This window comes from Etheostoma cragini, chromosome 16 (assembly GCF_013103735.1).
Source record: "Etheostoma cragini isolate CJK2018 chromosome 16, CSU_Ecrag_1.0, whole genome shotgun sequence".
Taxonomy (NCBI): Eukaryota; Metazoa; Chordata; class Actinopteri; order Perciformes; family Percidae; genus Etheostoma; species Etheostoma cragini.
The window spans coordinates 12,855,687-12,874,183 of record NC_048422.1 but is presented as its reverse complement, the minus strand read 5'-3'; the positions used below and the strand labels follow the sequence as shown (position 1 = coordinate 12,874,183).

The window sequence follows — 18,497 nt, the reverse complement described above, 5'->3', positions numbered from 1 at the left end:
CTCCCGCAGGTCCCCCAACTTTATGAAGGTGCAGTTATAATTGTGGGCTTGAATTGGCCATTATTAGCCATTTAATCAAATTTCATTCACAAACTGACTGATTTTGTAGTTTAATAAATGGTTTGAAAGATGTGATAGCTCCCATAGACGTGTTGCATTAATACGGATTTCTGTTTAAGTGTGGTTCTGTGGGAAATACCCCTTTACCCGGAACATGAATGGGGCACAATGGAGAACAGAAGAGGGCTCGCTCTCCGCGGTCACGAGAGTACTGGGAGAGTGACGTCACTTTCCTAAACCGGGCAACAGAGCCGTTGAGTTGAGTCCCGAGCGAGAGACAGGCAGGAGTCCGTGAACAACTTTTAATGTACGCGGGCCGTGTCGGGGCACACAGTTTTCTCCTCCTTTATGCATCCTCCTCCTGTTCGGCTTAGCTTAGGTTCGCTGTTTTGTCACCGGTCCGGTAGCGAATCTGTTTTTGGCACAAAAAAGCGGTTGTGTGTTAATTTCTTTCATGTGTCCAGTCCTCCTGCGACCTCAACACATAACTGGGTAAGTGTGTCCAGTAATTACATATCATGTAAGTAGTTGTTGGTCGAAATGATATAGTCATGTTTAACAATGCCTTATAACTAACGAGAACTATTTGCGTGTCTCAGTGGTATTAAAGACGTACCGTTCTGGTTACAAAGCGTCCAATCTGATTGTTTGTGTACAATGATGCAGGTCGCGCGCATTTGATAGCATACTTTTTGTGCTAAACTAGTACCCGTGTTTGTGCGTGTATTCATCATAGACTGTATACAGAGGTTTTCATGCACAACTTCTGGGCAGTAGGCTAGAAGCAAATATGCACAGGTAACGTTACTTGATTAACCGCGGTTTAAACTGCTTGTTGTTAACAGTTGACTGGATTTGTGCTCCAGTAGAAAGTTTGACAATGGATTCAGTAGTCATTAAGTAGTTTGCTGTCTAACAGTGTGGCAACATATTTGTTTGACATCTCTCTTTATTTTTTAAATTAGCTTCCTTTATAGATGTTAAAATTCCCCAACACTTCTTATTTGTTTTCACCCCATTTGCCATTGATTGGGCTGCTAATATTTAACAGAACATTAAGATTTGCATTAGAATGTGGTAGGCAAATGTATGTTAATCTGTGGCTGGAATGCTGCAAGAGGAGCTCAGACATGGCTGTCCTTGATGCACCCGACCTACACACCCCTCTCAGTATCTGCCCACATAAAGACTTTTTGAAATTGAAGAAAGAAAAAAAAAAAACTCTTTCTAACTTGTGATTTGTGTCTGCAAAACCTTTTTAGTGCATGCATTTGAAATAGTATTTCTTCAGGACCCAACTGCCGGTTATCATTGCAAAGCGTTGAAATTGCTTACATGGTGTTCTTTGTTGAAATACATGCAGACACAGAGCAATCTGGAAATGATAATAATGAAGTGAGGGAGTAGACTTTTAAGTGGAATGCTCACAATGATATTTTGAGAGTAAATCAATGACGAGGTCATTTCAGACATGAAATACTGGAACTAGCTAGAGGCAGTTAAGGTGCAAAAATACAGTCACCAGACATCCCCATGGGCTCTGTGGGGATTTAAAACATCCTTATAGGAAACAATACGAAGCCGGATACCATTTCCAGCAACATGTTTAAATTAGAATTGCATGTGGGACGCAAAGACCATTCCCAAAACTACCCATTGATTGGAGAGGACGAGACAGGAATGTGGAAGTGCTTCTGATTTGTTACAGCTTAGGAGTGCTGTGATTATAAAAAAGTAGTGTACACATTTGCTTTTGTGCTGCTTATGAGGCTTTAATAAACATTATTTTGTTTTTATAATGAAAATGCTAATTTATTAAGGCTGTAGATTATTGCCACCGTAAATTAGTGCTGCTGCACTGGACACTAATACCTCATATGGACTGTAAGATGTGTGGATATAGCATCACAAAATACCTGATAAATCAGGTAGTTAAGTCTTCCAGAAACACATTTGAAATAGAGACAAACATCACTGAGGCTGAGTTTAAACATCTGTCTTTTTTTCTTCACAGCCTTGACTAAGTGATTGAGTGAGTTACTGCATGGATCTGACTGAACATGAAGAGCCTTAAAGCAAAGTTTAGAAAAACCGATGTAAGTACTGTAACATGTGTTCACGGCTGTGTAAAGTGTGTGTACATGCAAGCATGTGTGCACATGTGTATGTCTGCTTGATTGAGTCAGTGTCTGTGTACATGCCTTGAGCAGTTGCGGATGATTTTCTCAACCTTGGGGTCAGCAGCACCCCACGGCTTGTTGATATTTTACTATTTAAGAAGAAAAAAAACAGGTTGGAAAAATAAAAACAAATAGATTTAATCATAATGTCTGTGTAATCCCTTTTAGAGCTTACTCCATGCTCCTGTAAATGGAAAAAAGAATGACATGATCAGATTCACAGGACAACTTCTCAGCTTAATTGCAGGTGTCATGACAATTTTAGGACCTAAAAACAGGATGATGTGTTTAAGAAACTATGATCATATTATGGTGTAATCAATATGACAGACTTTTATACAGACATGTTGAGTCGCTTTGGAAGGTGACTGTGATGCAAATTGTTTGTTAAGCCTACAAAGACCACAAATCTCCTTAGATACTGTGACTCTGCACCACTAGATGAGGTTTTAATCCTGATGACAATGAATCAGTCTTTAGGGAGGAGTTTCTCCGTGTTGGTTCAGTCGTTCAGTCGGTCACAGTCTCAGATACTCTACACTCACAGGAAGTGGGGCGTCTCCACTGTGTCTGACTCATCTGTTGTCACAGTGACCGTAATGACACAGAACCAAACGCCAGACAGGAAAAAGCAGGAGGGTTGCTGAATGAATGAGATAAGTTTTAGGGGATGGAGGGAGTGTCAGAAGTAGAGAAGTTGGTGAATGGAGAGAAGAATGCCTACTAAATTAGAGCCTTGGTTTATGTAGACATTTTCCATGAGTGTGTGTCAGTGCAGGAGGGTGAGCTTTGGTTAAATGGCATGCTTTGTCGAGAGACTGGCCCACAGAGGAATAATTAGGTGGAGTACATCCCTGCTTTTTCTCAATTATAGCCACAATATACAGCAAGGCATAAATAGTGTGTGGAGAGCAAGACCTTTTTTTTTGGAGACTAAAATTAAGTCACTAGGGACCCACCTAGAGATCATCTGGAAGAACATTCAAATTTGAAGGAATACAGAGGCACGCATATATCAATAGAAAATAGAAAAAAAACATTGCATTCCAAGTTTTTGATCAGATTTGAACAGCCTGCAATTTTACATTGGTCTACCACCTTATATTAGTAAATGATTGCAATGATTCAGTCAGCTATGTGGAGGATTACAATAGTGTCTATTGTTAGAAAATGTTGAGTCCAGCATTGGAGACCAAGGTTACGGTAGTTCCTTCTTAGTGCGTGTAATGGATGGTGGCTGTGTCACCTTTACTGGGTGTTCTCCAGCCCAAACGTGTGTTGTTACAGTAAGTGTTGGAAACTGTTTGAGATGGATGCTTTCAGAGTGAATGCTTGTCCTCCCTGAAATAGCCAGTCGTAGGCGGCATGAGCGAAAAAAAGGGAAGAGCTGTGGATGTGAATGTTGCTTAGAAACACGAATAAAGCCGTTTGCAGTCGTGCATGCCTTTGCAGACCTCTCACCCACACACATGGTCACACTCTTTCACTTTCTCTTAATTGTAATACATCACTTTATCAATTTATTGATGCAGTTCTGGAAAGGAAACAATGGTTGTGCTGTACCAGTCATATACAAACACCTAGACAGTTTTGATTGCTTACCAGTTCTCTTGCACTTCTTGTCACACATTATATAATAACATAACAATAATGAGGCATTATTGTTTTGTAGAGAACTACATCATTTAATCTCTATCTTCTCTTCAGTTTTGTAAAATACAGTACAAAAATACTTATTTTTAATTAAAAGAAAGATCCCTTGATTTACTGTACGTAAAAACAAGAAACCTTTAGTGAAATACAGATTTGCTTTTTATGCAGAGGTATCCTGGGTAAAACAGTGCCCACTTGCTGAATAAAATGAATGGTCATGATTAAGTTATGCAGAAAATGGTATCACAGGCCAGCATGTTTATCCTCTGAGCCAATAGTCATTCCATTGCTTTTTATAGAAACCCTGAACAACCGTAATAGAAAGAAATTATCTTGGTGGTTCTATTTTAGGCTGTGTGTCAGTGACAGATTTCTCAGGAATGTTCCCCCCCCAAACCCAAAACCAGCCCCTTAATTTTTTTTAAACAAAGTAACAGAAACTAATGTTCGTAAATAGCTTCACAATGAAGTAAAGAAATTTCCAGATAATGTGTAATGGAATCTGTTCTTTAGTGTCAAATGTTTTCTAAATGATTTATTTAGGGGATCCACCTCTAGCCAAGTGAACCGAGTGCATCAGGCAGCCAAACCTTTACTCAATCAACCTCAACATGAGGCCTAAATGAGGTATAAAAGATGATACAGGCAGTATAAAGGCTACATGCTCAACCTGAGGATATGGCCTGATAATAAAAAGCTTGATTGTGAATTTTTCAAAATCATGGATGGTTCACAAATTCTCAATATAATTCAAGCGCATACAATAGACTTTGTATCAATCATCAACCACACCTACTGTTTAAATTCACAACTAGTATTTCATTTTAAATGATCTTCCACATCATGAATTTCAACACTGCTGAATTGCAGGAAATGAATAACTAACAATGCACAAAACATCTAGAACTTTCGACTTGATGCGATGATACAGCCATAAATTATATCTCTGAATATCAAACTCAAGATACAGTAAGGATTAAGTACGTGCGGGTATGCATTTATTATGCCTTGTGATTGTGTTTTAATGCTTGGCTGCACATCTATTTCCTTCAGGTGACCACATGGTACGGGGTGTAAGAATGTTCTATATAATCTAACTTTGTAGGCACTTTGAGAATATTTAAGGTTAGGAGGTTAATAAATCACGTTGCCCTATGCTAAACTTTATGTTGTAATGTGCTGTATTATTGATTACTCTGTTGTACCAGACTGTATCATCCACATACCTAATGGTGATTATTACTCGTACTGATAGGAAATCTGTGAGTCAATTATCACTCTTAGACTACACATACTCCTCCAAAAAAAAAAATACTAATTGCACACCACACAGGCAGCCATTTCCATCATACTGCGCTGGTTTAGGTCATTTTTGTCTGAAGGATTGAGGCAGTAGGCTGCAGAGTGCAAACTGCATTGTCATCAAAATGAATTGAAATGAAACTGGCATTTAAAGCAGTGCTTGAATGACCTACAACTTCCCAACATTTGTTACATTCTTCCCAGTGGCTTTATTAACTTGATGCTGGGTAGCTTTATATGCATCTCCTCTTTTAAATATGACAAAAACACAACCTTTCTTAACACATTATATGTGGGGTGTGCTTATGATTGTTTTTTGACCGTCCAGTATATCTGATTGTTATATAAATCAATGCAAACTGTCCTAAATTGTTCAACCAGGCTGACTTATCAGAAGGTCACCAGGTTAAGTTGACTGGCTATCTCAAATGCTGCACTGTGAATGTGCTGTAAGGCTAAGTAGTGTAAAAAATGCCGCCTACGCTTAAGGTGCTTATGCATTTCCAACCTTGATATTAAACAGCTATATTGCTGCACTTAAAAAAATGAGAACTGAATGTGAAGGATTTTCTCACAGATTATACAGCAGAGGTAATAACAGTATTTCTTCTGCACTGGGATCATCACGGCGGTTTTGTGGTTGTCCATCCAAATTTTTAGCATGCCAGTACCTAAAAGGGTGGACACCAATGTTGCTTTATCAGCAGGTGTGTAGTTATGCAAGGTCAAAGTGAATCAGAGGAATGTGTGCGTATGTGCCTGTGTTAGACTATGTGCCTGCATCAGAATGTTGTTTCAGACGCTATAATGTCGTTTCTGGGAATGGGTTTGGCGATCGGCTGCAAAGAGACTTACAGGCGTTTTGCTTTAGCCATGTCTGTCAACAATCAGCTGTCAGAAATGGTTTAGTTGTGACCTGCACCAATAATGAAGACAGAAGACTATACAAATCTGTACATACATTTAGATCCAGCTTTGATAACCAGGCCAAAATAGTACTCTGCAATACTGTACATAGATTTAAACAAAGCACAAATCAGTTTTTACTATGTGTGTATATATTGTGTGTGTGTGTGTGTGTCGGTGTGTGTGTGTGTGAATATATTTGTGTGTGTGTGTGTGTGTGTGTGTGTGTGTGTGTGTGTGTGTGTGTAAAATCATTCTACAAACATAATAGTTTTCCATGAAACAACCTTAAAAGTATAAAAAAGGCATGAGTAATTATCTTTTATATAGGGAATCTTAATTAAATCTTGTAGTGTGCGTCCACCCTTTGAGACCACATTAAGGACTCCTGCTGTCCCTGCTGGTTGAGCAGAGCTGCTCTAAATTAGTTAATTTGCTTACACTGTTATCTTACTCTCGTCCCCTTACTACCATCCCCCAAGCACGCACACTGTTTACTGGCTGTGCTGTTGTGCACACATGCACACACATACACATCCACAATCTGTGTTCGTTAATACGCGTGTATTCTATTGTTGACTGTGGTTCTAGTTTTAAGCCCTCGCCCAGACCTTCATACTGTCACACTACTTAAACCTGCTCCCCCAGCTGCTAGACTAAGCAGGATTACTTGAGGCCTTGACACACACACTTTCACATCCATGTGCATAGACCGGTATTCACAGCATATGCACTAACACACACACCCGCCCCTTATCATCCAGTCTCTCTGCACTTAATTAATGTGTGGATCATGCTGTCTTTTCTATCTCAACACAGCTGTGTAATGGCTTCAATTCATCTGAGCTATATGACCACAGTGTACATTAAGGGTTGCTATAATTATTATTAAAATTTATAGAATCTGAATTTAACACTGAAGGGATTCCTTCTTATCAGGAGTTGTGAAGTGTGTCTACTGTGTTAACTAGATCATTACTGCAAACAAAATCACATGCTGATCATCTGAAAACATTTCTTAAAAAATGTGCACCGCGTTGTTGAAAACACTAGCTCATATTATTGTCCCTCTTTCTCAGTACATCGAGGAAAAAATGTTACACCCTACATTTTCCATAAAAGTTTAAACTGCAGTCACAAAAAAAATCATTTTCATACATATATATATATATATATATACACATACATACATATATATATACACTTGGCTGCCACTTGGATCCGCCTGATTTGGTTTGGCATGGAATGGTTTGTTCTGGCTGGGTGTACTGAAACGGTATTAGTTCTGGGAGTGACAGTAAAACCTCAGGGACTGCCTAGCATTAATCTGGGAGAGGGGGTGGAGGAGGGGTGTGTGTCTGTGGATGTGGTGACAGGTGCAGGTGACAGTACAGCAGTCCAAGGGATAACTATGGCGCTGTTTACATGTGGTATATTATCTGTAGACATACAGCATAATCAGAGTCTACTTTCAACAGAAAGTGTTAACATTGATGTAAAAAGACAGAGAAGACAATGCAGAGAAGGGAAATGAAAGGTGCTATGGGTTCATCTATCAGTTGGGCTAAACCATGTCAGGAAGATGAGCAACCCCACAGGCCTATTCACCCAGTGGTCGACCAATATGTTTTTTTTTCAATGGCAGAATTTAAATGAACATTTAATAACGCATTATTGTCTGTATTGTCTCTATTTAGTTGGAGGCTATAACTTGCAGAGTAGTTTTTAAAATACAAAGAAAAATAACGCCTTTTTCAAAAAGTTCCATACTTGTGTGAAAAATGCTCAACAATTACACTTACCGTCCCACAGCCATCAGAAATAACATGGCCATAACAGCCATGTTATTTCATCTTCATGGAACTGGCTTTATAGTCTAGTGATGAAGAGTCCTGTCTCTATGATAGTACTAGTGTGCCTACAGTAGCCTACTGTATATAGCATGCAGAATATTAGTCCACCTACTGGTGTGCTTGCCACGGTTAGTTAGTTGTTAATTGCACTTGCCACTGTGGTTGTCCTAAAATTTACTAAACTACGGACTTGAACTGGTTTAAAGTAGTCCAATGAAAGGCTGAGGAAAATGGCTTAGAGCCTTTTTAAACATAGATCCAATTAAAGCAGGAACTGCCCCTGGGATCTCTTAATTCCTTATCACTTGTGTACGTACAGCCAGGAAACCTGCTCGTCAGCAAGTACATGAAGCACTGAGCATGGTAAAAGCAGGCGGGTGTGATCCTTGTGTCTGTGCATGTGTTTGCATACTCATTTATGTGTGGGTGTGTGTTTGTGCATGGGCTTGTTTGTTGTCTTGCGTGGCTGTGAGGAGATGCAAGGTGCTTGTTTGCTGCGTTATGTACATGAATACACATGTTTGTTGCATTTCTTAGGACTGCACGATACGAGGAAATTATTAAATTGCGATTATTTTGAATGATATTACGATTGGGATATGATTCACGATAGAGGGGATGATTATTTTTGTATTCTCATTTTCATTGAAAAATATTATTAAAATCTAAAAAATTTGAATGATTTTATATACTGTATTTTGATAAATTGTAAAGCCCTAGGATTTGTTTATGAAGATTTGTTTGTGAAGGTTCATTTATCAGTCCAAGTTCAAAGATCTTAAGAAAACTGTGGCTGTACACCCGGTGAAGCATGACTCACTAGACTGTTGACAAGGTTCAGAATGACATGTAGATGAAGTAATGGTGTGAGCACCAGAGAGATAGACAAAAGCAGATAGGGTGGATAAGGGGAGTTCAGTTGAAAGGTTGTAGAGAAAAATAATAAAAAGTATAATAATAGGAGAAGAGAGACAAAGACGAAGGAATACTGAGGAACAAGAACTGGATAAAGGAGGATAGATTGGGATTGAGAGTGAGCAGGAGAGAAACCCTATATGAGTGAGAAGGGCGGGCTGGCTACCCGCCCTGGTCGGGTTCAGATGAGTTGTTTAGTTTGGCCTGCGCCGAACAACTGGAACAATATTCATGCAAGGAGATGGATGGAAGGAAGGTTAGAATCAGTTCACCAGAAAAAAAACTATGAGAACTTTCCTTCATGAGAGACTTTTGGCATTGCATTGCTTGATTTGCAGTGTAGGTCTGAAAGCTGTTTATGCTCACGAACATTTCTGAGATGTGTTTTTAGTTCCATCTATTGTTTTGAGTGGTGGAAGAGTGACATGGTTTTATGGATACAACTTTAAAGTAGAGACAAAGACTGTTTCAGATGTTTCCCAAAAGCATGACCTTGGACCTCAATAGATTGATCAGTGAGACTGTGATATTTCTTTTTTGAAAGTTTTATTTGGCTCTTTGTTCACTGACAACTGTGTGCATAAACTACCCTATCGTGCCTGAAGTGAGGTATACCGTATATTTTTGCCCTACTCCATTGACTTTATGAACAGCCCTTGAGCTTAATGAGACTTTCCAAGTCCAGCAGTGTTTATTTATAGGGCAGGAGGCTATTTGTGTCAGGAGGAAGTGTTACATGAGGGCTATTTTTTACTGCCAGTCTTCTTGCACCCATAAATGTCCTATGCCGGACTTCTGCATCAATCCTTCAAAACTGCATTCAACAAAAAAAGAGCTTTGTAATAATCTGTATGCAAAGAGTTCTAGCAGTAAGATCATGTATATACAGTATATTAGTCTCATGTGGCAGACTATACTGCACTAAGCAAAACTTAGTATACACTTTATATTGTCACAAACCAATTCATAGAGTCATGGTGACCTCAGAGTACTCCTGTAACTACATAAGTTGTTTATGAGAGGAGCACAAGAAAAGCAGTAAAATTAGAGGCTAATTAGAGAGGTCAAATGGAAATGTAGACTAAATTAAGTGAAGAGAGGGTAAGGGGTGGGGGGCCCAATGGATGACATGATGACTGTTTAGTTTTCCTTTCTGTAAAGTCTTAGTGTTGATGCACTTTCATCAGTGGAAAGGCTGAGAGAGACGTGTAAAACAATAAGAAGATCACATTACATCTTTAGTGTAGAGTTAAAAAATAAATACAATGGCATTCCAATGCGGTTTTACTACCTTATGACAGTCTTGTTCTTTAAAATACTGTAAGTTTAAAGCAGAAACAAAGTGCTTTTTTGGCATTTAGAGTACGAGTTCCTCCGCTCCACTGCCTTTTAGCATTTATTCTCAGTATTAATAAACAAGGAAAGCTAGAAATAACTAAAATGAGGATTAAAATGACGTACAATCATAACAAATCCTTTTTTGCAAACCTATTCATATATAACAAATGAAAACTAATCACACAATGGCATACCTATGATCTAAAATAAATTGATCCTTTTAAAATGTTTCATAATTTGTGTTTCTCAGGCACAGATATTCTCCTTGGCGGCCTCTGATGTTGGCAAAATTGGTTCAAAGAGGCACTCCTCGTTGGCAGACATTGATGGATGCCATTCAACTTTGCTGTTGTGTGTGTCTCTAAAGGGGAACTCCACCATTTTAAACATTTTTACAGATCTTAGGGAGTAATACTCCTATATGTGAAAAAATGTTCTATGAAGGCTACATTAGCTGCTACTTTAATAACACACCCGATCACCGACCCAACTGTTGGTGCGTTGTAGGTAATGTGGGCATTATGGTTCAAATAACTGGATAGTATTTCCACCAGTCAGACTAACGATCTGGATGATGTAGAAGCGACAGCGGCACCCCAGGGTTGCTGCACTTTGGTGGCGTTCGTGGCCGCTATATTGAATATAAACAAGAAACTGCTTGGTTGCTTCTCTATCGTCATCGTGTTAAAGCCACCAATAGCACGCCAGGTAGATTAGCCAGTTTGCGATGGGTTCGGCAGGAGAATTAAAAGTGGAGGTTTCCAGACCGAGCTGCAGGTCAAAATCAAACCGCTGGCAGAGTGGGTGGGGTTTACTTGAAATTCATTAGTTTTGAGGGTAAAATATATTTAGAGGGGACAGGGTGATTCTAGTCAAATTGCTGTTAATCTAAAACAAATTTGCCAAAAGAGAAAAATGTCATGATTTAAATTTGTTTCATTATCTAAACGTGTGGCCCAGATTGGGCAGGATTGTGAAATACATGGCAGCATTTTTCATCATGAAAGCAACCATCTGGTCTTTGTTTAACAGTTCTGTCTACTAACTCTCTTATTCTTGGTTTGAGTTTCTGTGTGTGTGTGTGTGTGTGTGTGTGTGCGTGTGTGTGTGTGTGCGCGCGTATGTGTGTGCGTGCGTGCGTGGGCATAGGGCAGTAAGCGGTTTCAGCTGTGGCCCGAGAGAAAGGATGTATTGTTTGAGGACATTTGAGCATCTGCTTTGTTGCAGATAAGGAGGGTTTGAAGGTAACAGCCACTGATCAAAGGGCAGAGAGATTTTAGATGTGTCAATCTCTGTCTTTCGTTTCGTTTTGTCCTGTACATTGTTCACTCTTCCATCCTCTCCACGACTTCCTGCCTGCACTCCTCTGCCTGTCAACCACTCTCTCAAACAAAGCATATTGTCGTAATATGTATAGATGTTGTTCCCCTCTGGAGTTTAGTCTATGTTGGTTGTGTGTCTTCCCTCCCAAATAACCTACTTTCTCTCTGCATTTATTTATCCTTATCTTTCATCTCTGCATGTAATCCCAGAAACATGATTCTCATTTACACAACAGACGAATCTGGTTTTGTGTGTGAATTGGAACAGTGGATGGGGTTGTGTTTTTATGTTCAGTCACCTCTCTAAGAACCTGAGAATGAAGGACTTTCATTCAGTTAGCTGTATTTTCATCCTAATAATCCTCTGCTGCCTTGGTTGTTTTTTCCTTTTTGTCACTTTCCATTTCCTTTCCATATTTCCTCTCCATCATTAAGCCTTTAAGTAAGTCAGTCTCTATTTGCATTATCTTTAGACATGATACTTCCTGACTCAGCCTACTCTGTTTTTACCATCGGTTTCCCTTATCTTATCTATTTATGTCAAGTATTTTGTTTTTCTTGCCCAACAAACAGAGGGGCCTGGTCGCTCGTTCTGTCTGTCAAACACTACAGTTCAGAGGAAGATTCCTTGATAACTGCCCAAATCACCAAGAAATTTGTTAGGGTCATTTTTCATCCCCAGAGTATGACTAAGAATGATGTTGGTGCCACCGTCAGGTCAAATTCCCCTTACATAACATCACAAGGAAAAGTATCTGGAAATCTGGAAAAGTAATTCCTGGATTTTGCTGTGGATAGTGCGAAGTCCTGGTTTTACCTTTTCACATTTTTGTTTCATAATCTTAAGATATCCTGGGAAAGGATTTTCTTTTTTTTCAGTGCGGGTTTAAGTGGGTGCACAAATGCAGTTCATTGACAAACAATAGAGTAAAGCTTAAAGAGGTCAAGCGTAACTTAGTTTTATAAGCTGTACCACTTTATGTGTGGAAATATAGCAGCTCCCTTCAAATAACCTGTATTCTGCCGTAGTGAAGGCACACGGGACTACCCAGCAAATCAAAAAGAAACAAACACGTTTTATCTGTACATCAACAAACATGTTATTTCGTCTGTCTGACTAAAGGTTTTCTAACGTAAATGTTGTTCATTTAAACTCCACCGGCTCTTAGTAGCTGAACTCTACAAACATACTAAATGTGATGTAGGAATTACTGTTTCCCAATCTTAGTTTGTTTTTCCTTCAGAGGACTGAGGAAGTTTATAGAAGCAGAAAAAACGCTCTGAGCAGAAATGTTTATGCAAAAACCATTAGCTTCACACACACTTGATGGGCATCTGTTTTCTTTGTAATTTATTCCAAAACTGTAGTAATGACTGGATGTTTGATGTTGTGATTCTATAATTTTACTTCACAAATAGATACATTAACAAATGTGAGGCATGTGAAGAGAGGTGGGGACACAAGGACATTGACTCATTAAAATATAACGGTAAAGCAACAGAGAACATTATACACATTCTGATATATACTCCTCTCTCTGTTTCCTTTAGTCTCTCGACCAATTAATTTATTGCACTTCTTTTCCTCACCTCTTTAGCTGTCTTGCTCCTTGTTCTCTTGTCCTTGCAGCCGGCCTCAGGCCTGGATAAACAGGAAACACTTAGTGTTATCAACCGACTCTTTGTGTTTCTTTATGAGACAGGCTAAAGACAGAGAGAGAACAAACACTACCGTCCACACCCTGATCCCACTCTAAACATAATCATGAAACCAAAAGAGGGAAAACCTGAAAGAGAAGCAGGCAGACAGACAGAGAGAGGACGGGGGGCAATCGGGAAACGGAACTGAAAGCAACAGAGGAAGTTAGATCCTTTTCACTTCCTGGTGGGACAGACAGAAAAACGGTGGTCTTACTGGTTTATAATCACAGGATTAGTGACCCATGACTTATTGGTTGTGCAAACCAATGTGAGCTAAAGCCATGCTGTCCAGTGCAAGCCAATGTAGGCTAAGCCGAAAGTGTTCAATACAATCATCCTTTAGAGTTGTATTGTGTTGTACACTGGTTTAGATGTTTTTCAATGTGTGGTGTTTGCACAGTATTTGACATGTGATATGCTGTGTTTTGTCCCCATTATACATCAGAAGGAGTAGGGCTGCAACTAATAATTGTTTTCATGAAAGGGGCTATTATATCAACACATTATCAAATGTTAAACAGGTCGCTTGTATTGATGAACCTACTGAGAATTATCACCTGCATCCGCAGCTCCTTGGCTTTACGGCTCTTTAGCGCTATCACAACGTCATTTTTGGCCCCAGCAGGCAGCCGTTTTTAGCCAAAAGGCCCACTGTACACTAGCTGCTCAGGAGCAAACTGCAGACAGACAGAGACTAGCTAATGAACATAGTAGAGCATTTAGCAGTTAAAGAGCCAGATATTTTCCTCAGAAGTTTGGTAGAGACCGAAACCAGCTTAAGGAGAGTGAATATTGTACTTACATTCGATTCAGAAACACGACTCAAATAAATACAAATTTTGCTGTGGAGTGTTTAATCAGACGATTTGTTTCACTATTATGTGACTCATCGTTTGTCCAGTCAAAAGTCCAACACCCACAGATATGCCCAACGTTGCTTTTTAGGAAGCCAATTGTAACATCTGGACAGGGACTGCATGTGGAAACTAGCCTTTTGGCTAATTTTGCACATTTACAGAAGTATGTATTAATATGCACTGTCCCTGTAAAACAAATATTCAATATACAATCACACAACACGAAAGTCAGCATATCCTTAATTCTTGGAAGCTGGAACATTATCGTGTTTGGCTTTTTTGCTTGAGAAATTAATAATTAATAGATTATCAAAACAGTTGCTGAATAGTTTCCTGTGACTAATTGTTTCAGCTCTAATGGGTAATTCTGTTGACAGGGGTATTATTGTGTTTTCTGTGTTTTTTGTGCAATGAGAGTAGAATATTAAAAAATAATCAAAGGTATCTCCTGAATATTCTTTGTCAGTGTATTTTTAAGTTCTGTCTATTTAAAATCTAACCCTATCATCTGAGAGCCAATGAGTGTTTTACCGTCCAAAATAGAATTTTTTCTAGGGTTTTTTATACCAGCCTACTTCTAGTCTCTTGTTGAGTGTACAAATGCATACCATACAAAAAGTACCATGTACTGTCGTTTACTTTAAGGACATGAAGATATTTTTGCTATTGGTGCACTGTTTGCTCTTTCAGAAAAGCCAATTGTTTCTACATTATGCCCCTTTTTGGTTAAGAAAACTCCACACTTTCTTCAATCACTTTTTGTTGGAGCTGAGACCTGTGCTGATTTTGCTATTTTTTATATCTCTGCCAGTATGATTATTTCATCAACCTCCTGCAATGACACTAATTGTGTATGCGGCCGAAACTGGAGCAGCACATTCCGCTCCTCTAAACCTGTCTATTACAATGTACTGTAGTCTAATGCTATCTGCGTCATTCTGCTTTGTCGTAACGGCCCGTCGTTTTTTGTCCAGCCTATTAAAATCACAGAGACCATTAGGCATGATTGTGCACAGTACATCAGTGTTTCCCTTGTAATTTTTTCTATTAGTGCTGTTCAGTAGGGGGTATTTGTGTTGGTTGGTGTTCAGAGTCTATTCCCATTTTCTCTCACATGCAGTTCTTGTTAATGAGACCAAGACAGGAGAACTTACTGCAAATATCTATAAACTTGTTGGTTTTCGGATAGAGGTGTTTTTTTGTAACAGTTATATAGTGTTCAACAATCAAAATAAGAGCTACCCACAAACTATTTAATTTGACCCAAAATAAGTCACCCACCTAAATTTTTATTAAAGCATGGATATTTGTAGAGCCCATTAGAGCCCATTAGTCATTGGATGGACAGAAAATGTGTTCAACCAGTGTGATGCTTCAGTGTACAGAGAGGAAGTCATGCTCAACAAGAAACAAATGTAATTTATTATGAACAGTCATATAAACCCCTTTGGGTAATAATTCATATTTCTCTTTGATAGAGAAGGGGAGTGTTGACTCTACTCTGTAGACACAGTGGAGGTTCAGATAAGGTAAAACCTTTGGTAGTTTCCTAATTTTAGAGTGAAACTTGTGCCTAGAAGGCAGTTGTTAGAAGACAGAGTAGTGGGCCTTTCTTTTTCTTTGCCTTAAATGTTCTGCAGTTTCTTGATTCAAAGCAACTGACAACCAACAACGGCGTGAACAAATCTTTATTGAAGCGACTATACAGAGAACTGCCTGACCAGTGTTTTGAATGATAGCAGAAAGCCCTAAAACAAGAAAATATAAACCTAGATCCCTGGACCTTAGTTTTAAAATGTTGCATTAACTCATACCTTTTTTCTGGTTTTCCATCTCCATAATACCACACTCTATCTTAGTAATTGCCAGGTAACTCCTCGTATTGCCCTCTTAGGTTGGACAGGGTTGTATGGTTAACAATCTTTCATGGCAACTCTAAGTGTCCTTTGGGCTTTTCTGTAAATCTTGGGTGGGTACATCTTCAAGGATGAACATTGATAGTAGTTTCATCGCAATGTGTATTTAAAAGCCTAAATCTTTTCACTATGAGACATTTTACCAGGATAACTCTGTAGGCTATTTAAAAAGGATAATCTTCCATCCAGGCATTGTACCAGTAATTTGTGTCATTTCTTAAGCAACTCTGAAAATCATTTCATACCAGGAGTTAAATGTTTGCTGTTTGAGTGGAAACCAGGAACCGGGATGTCCAATATCGTAAGATCTAATTCCTGTCCTGCTGTATGCCAGTGTCTAGAAAACATCCCTGAGAAAAGAATATTCAGTTATTCAGACATGAGAAAACCCAGCCTATTGAGTCTGGTTTGATCAGATGGGTCACCGGGAAGTTGCAACCAACCACACCATGCACTAGGGGGAAAAAGCAATGGGTAAGTGGCTAGTCATTCACCCAAAGGAATTTAAAGTTTACTTTCAGGGTTAGATATAGGAAATAGGATTTAGATCCATCTATTTCAATCAGCTTTGTTGGCAGACCTTTCATGCAAATAACAAGTGTCAATACCAAGAGATCTGGTAAGTTACTGAATTGTCAAGGTGCACACAAGTTAGGCTTAAATTTAACTGTACCAGCCTGAATAAATTCCCATTAAGTGACACTTTACCATCTGCAAGATGTGACTGCTGCTATAATTTAATCTGTCATGTATAGGAGAGGGTGGTTTTGCTGCTATTTCCGGATTACAAAGGCACTCAATTACACCAACGAGTTCCGCCCTTCCTGATGTCCACAAAACCTGATAAGTATAGTACTGGGCACTGTGTTGAATAATATAAACAAACCACGCTCCAAGTTGCTTTTACGCTCTCTTTGAAGATTTTGGTGAAACTCAGGCAACAGGAACACTAGGTATATGGTGTATATTCCTTTCTCTATTTCCTTATTCCTCAGTTATGTACATCTTTTTCTTTTCAGTTTTTCTACCATCTCTTAAAATGTTTTTTTAGCATGCGATTGCTTCCGTGCCCTGCAAGCGGCATATGACTGGCTGTATAATAAAATCATGAGACTTTTCAGACCAGCATACTGTGAGGAAAATCCAGCTCTGTGTAAACAAGGAATCCTAAACTACACATATGGGATATGCCCTTTTATAGCTTTAGTTCTCTCTGGCTTTGTCATGTCTCACTGTCCATCAATCATAGAACAGACAGCACGTTCTCTGACTTTACTGTTCCACTTTTACTTACCCCACAAAGTACCTTAGGGAATGCTTTGCTCACGGTTTGCCCTAAGAAATAGTTTAGCAGAGGCAGCCATCCAGGTCTTTTTGCAGCTTGTTTAATGATCAGTTCAGTTAGTAGATGATAGTCTAACATTTGCCACCCTCATCATAAATATAGCATTCCCTGTGTGAAATAGCTCCTTTTTTTTAATGATGTGTGTTTGCAGAGGTGGTCAACAAGCGATCTGACCCACCAAATGTATAACTCAATCCTGGTAATAAGAGCAAAATCTTTTCTAGATTTTAATTTTTTAAATACGGTGGCGGGGAGTTGTCAACGCACTGAAATTGAAAGGTGCCCTGTGAAATTGCTTGTAAACAAACTAAAGTTATGCTTGCATTTACTGTTTCTCACTATAATGCATTTTCCTTGAGCATGTTGAATGTGTGTTCTTCCTCATATAACATTTGCTATTAGTGGAATAGCGGCAGCATGAATGTGTTTATCGTTGCCTGCCGCACATGTGCGTGGGTCCTCTTGCGTGTACGTGATACAAACAAAACTGATACTCACGTTGCTCCATAGTGCTACTAGTGGTCAACAACTCCACTGGGTACCTTTTTAAGAAGAACACAAGCAAAGAAAAAAAACATGAGCAATTACAGAAATGCTGCAAGCAAACAGCTTATGAAGGATACATATGAACATGCTAGAGATAAGTAAAGGGCTAATACTACTAGGTGTATTGCCAGTATTTTTAATAATACAGGAATTGTGCAATCCCAATGTAAAAACCCAAATGAACTTCAACCTCCCCGTGTGTTCATCTATTTTTATGATGACGTTGCTGAAATTCTTATGACTTTGTGGTATAAAGGAAGGTTTTCCCTGATCCTGCATTTATTTTGTAGTAACTCTAAATTGGTCTTGGATATTTTTGGAAATACTTTCAGTATACCCATCACTGCTCATTACAGACATGAAAAGGCACCTGGCAGATATATCTTTGTCACACGTCTCTGTCAGTGCTCAGCTGAGTGTTTTTATATCCAATCTGTTATTTCCAGTCTGTCAGAGAACTTTCTCATCTTACATAGCCTCCTAAATTCTATCTCAGTCCTTGCAACATTTAGTGCTTTGGAACCTGCATCACAAAGAGTGTGTGGGGGTGTACAACAATTTTCCAGAGCTCTTGGCCAGAAAAGCAAGAAGATTACTCTGCTC

At 39.0% G+C, this 18,497-nt stretch overlaps 1 protein-coding gene across 2 annotated transcripts in view; it reads left to right on the top strand.

Moving 5' to 3' along the window:
- The first annotated feature begins 271 nt into the window (after positions 1 to 271).
- Positions 272 to 18,497, top strand: part of rai14 (retinoic acid induced 14) — a 40,738-nt gene continuing 22,512 nt past the window's right edge. Inside the window, exons 1-2 of one of the 2 annotated variants that reach the window (XM_034895581.1) lie at positions 272 to 552; positions 2,075 to 2,156. In XM_034895581.1, coding sequence (XP_034751472.1) covers positions 2,121 to 2,156 — 36 coding nt within the window. In that variant the 5' untranslated portion in view covers positions 272 to 552; positions 2,075 to 2,120. The remainder of the gene's footprint in view (positions 553 to 2,074; positions 2,157 to 18,497) is intronic. The other variant, XM_034895580.1, reaches the window with a different exon arrangement.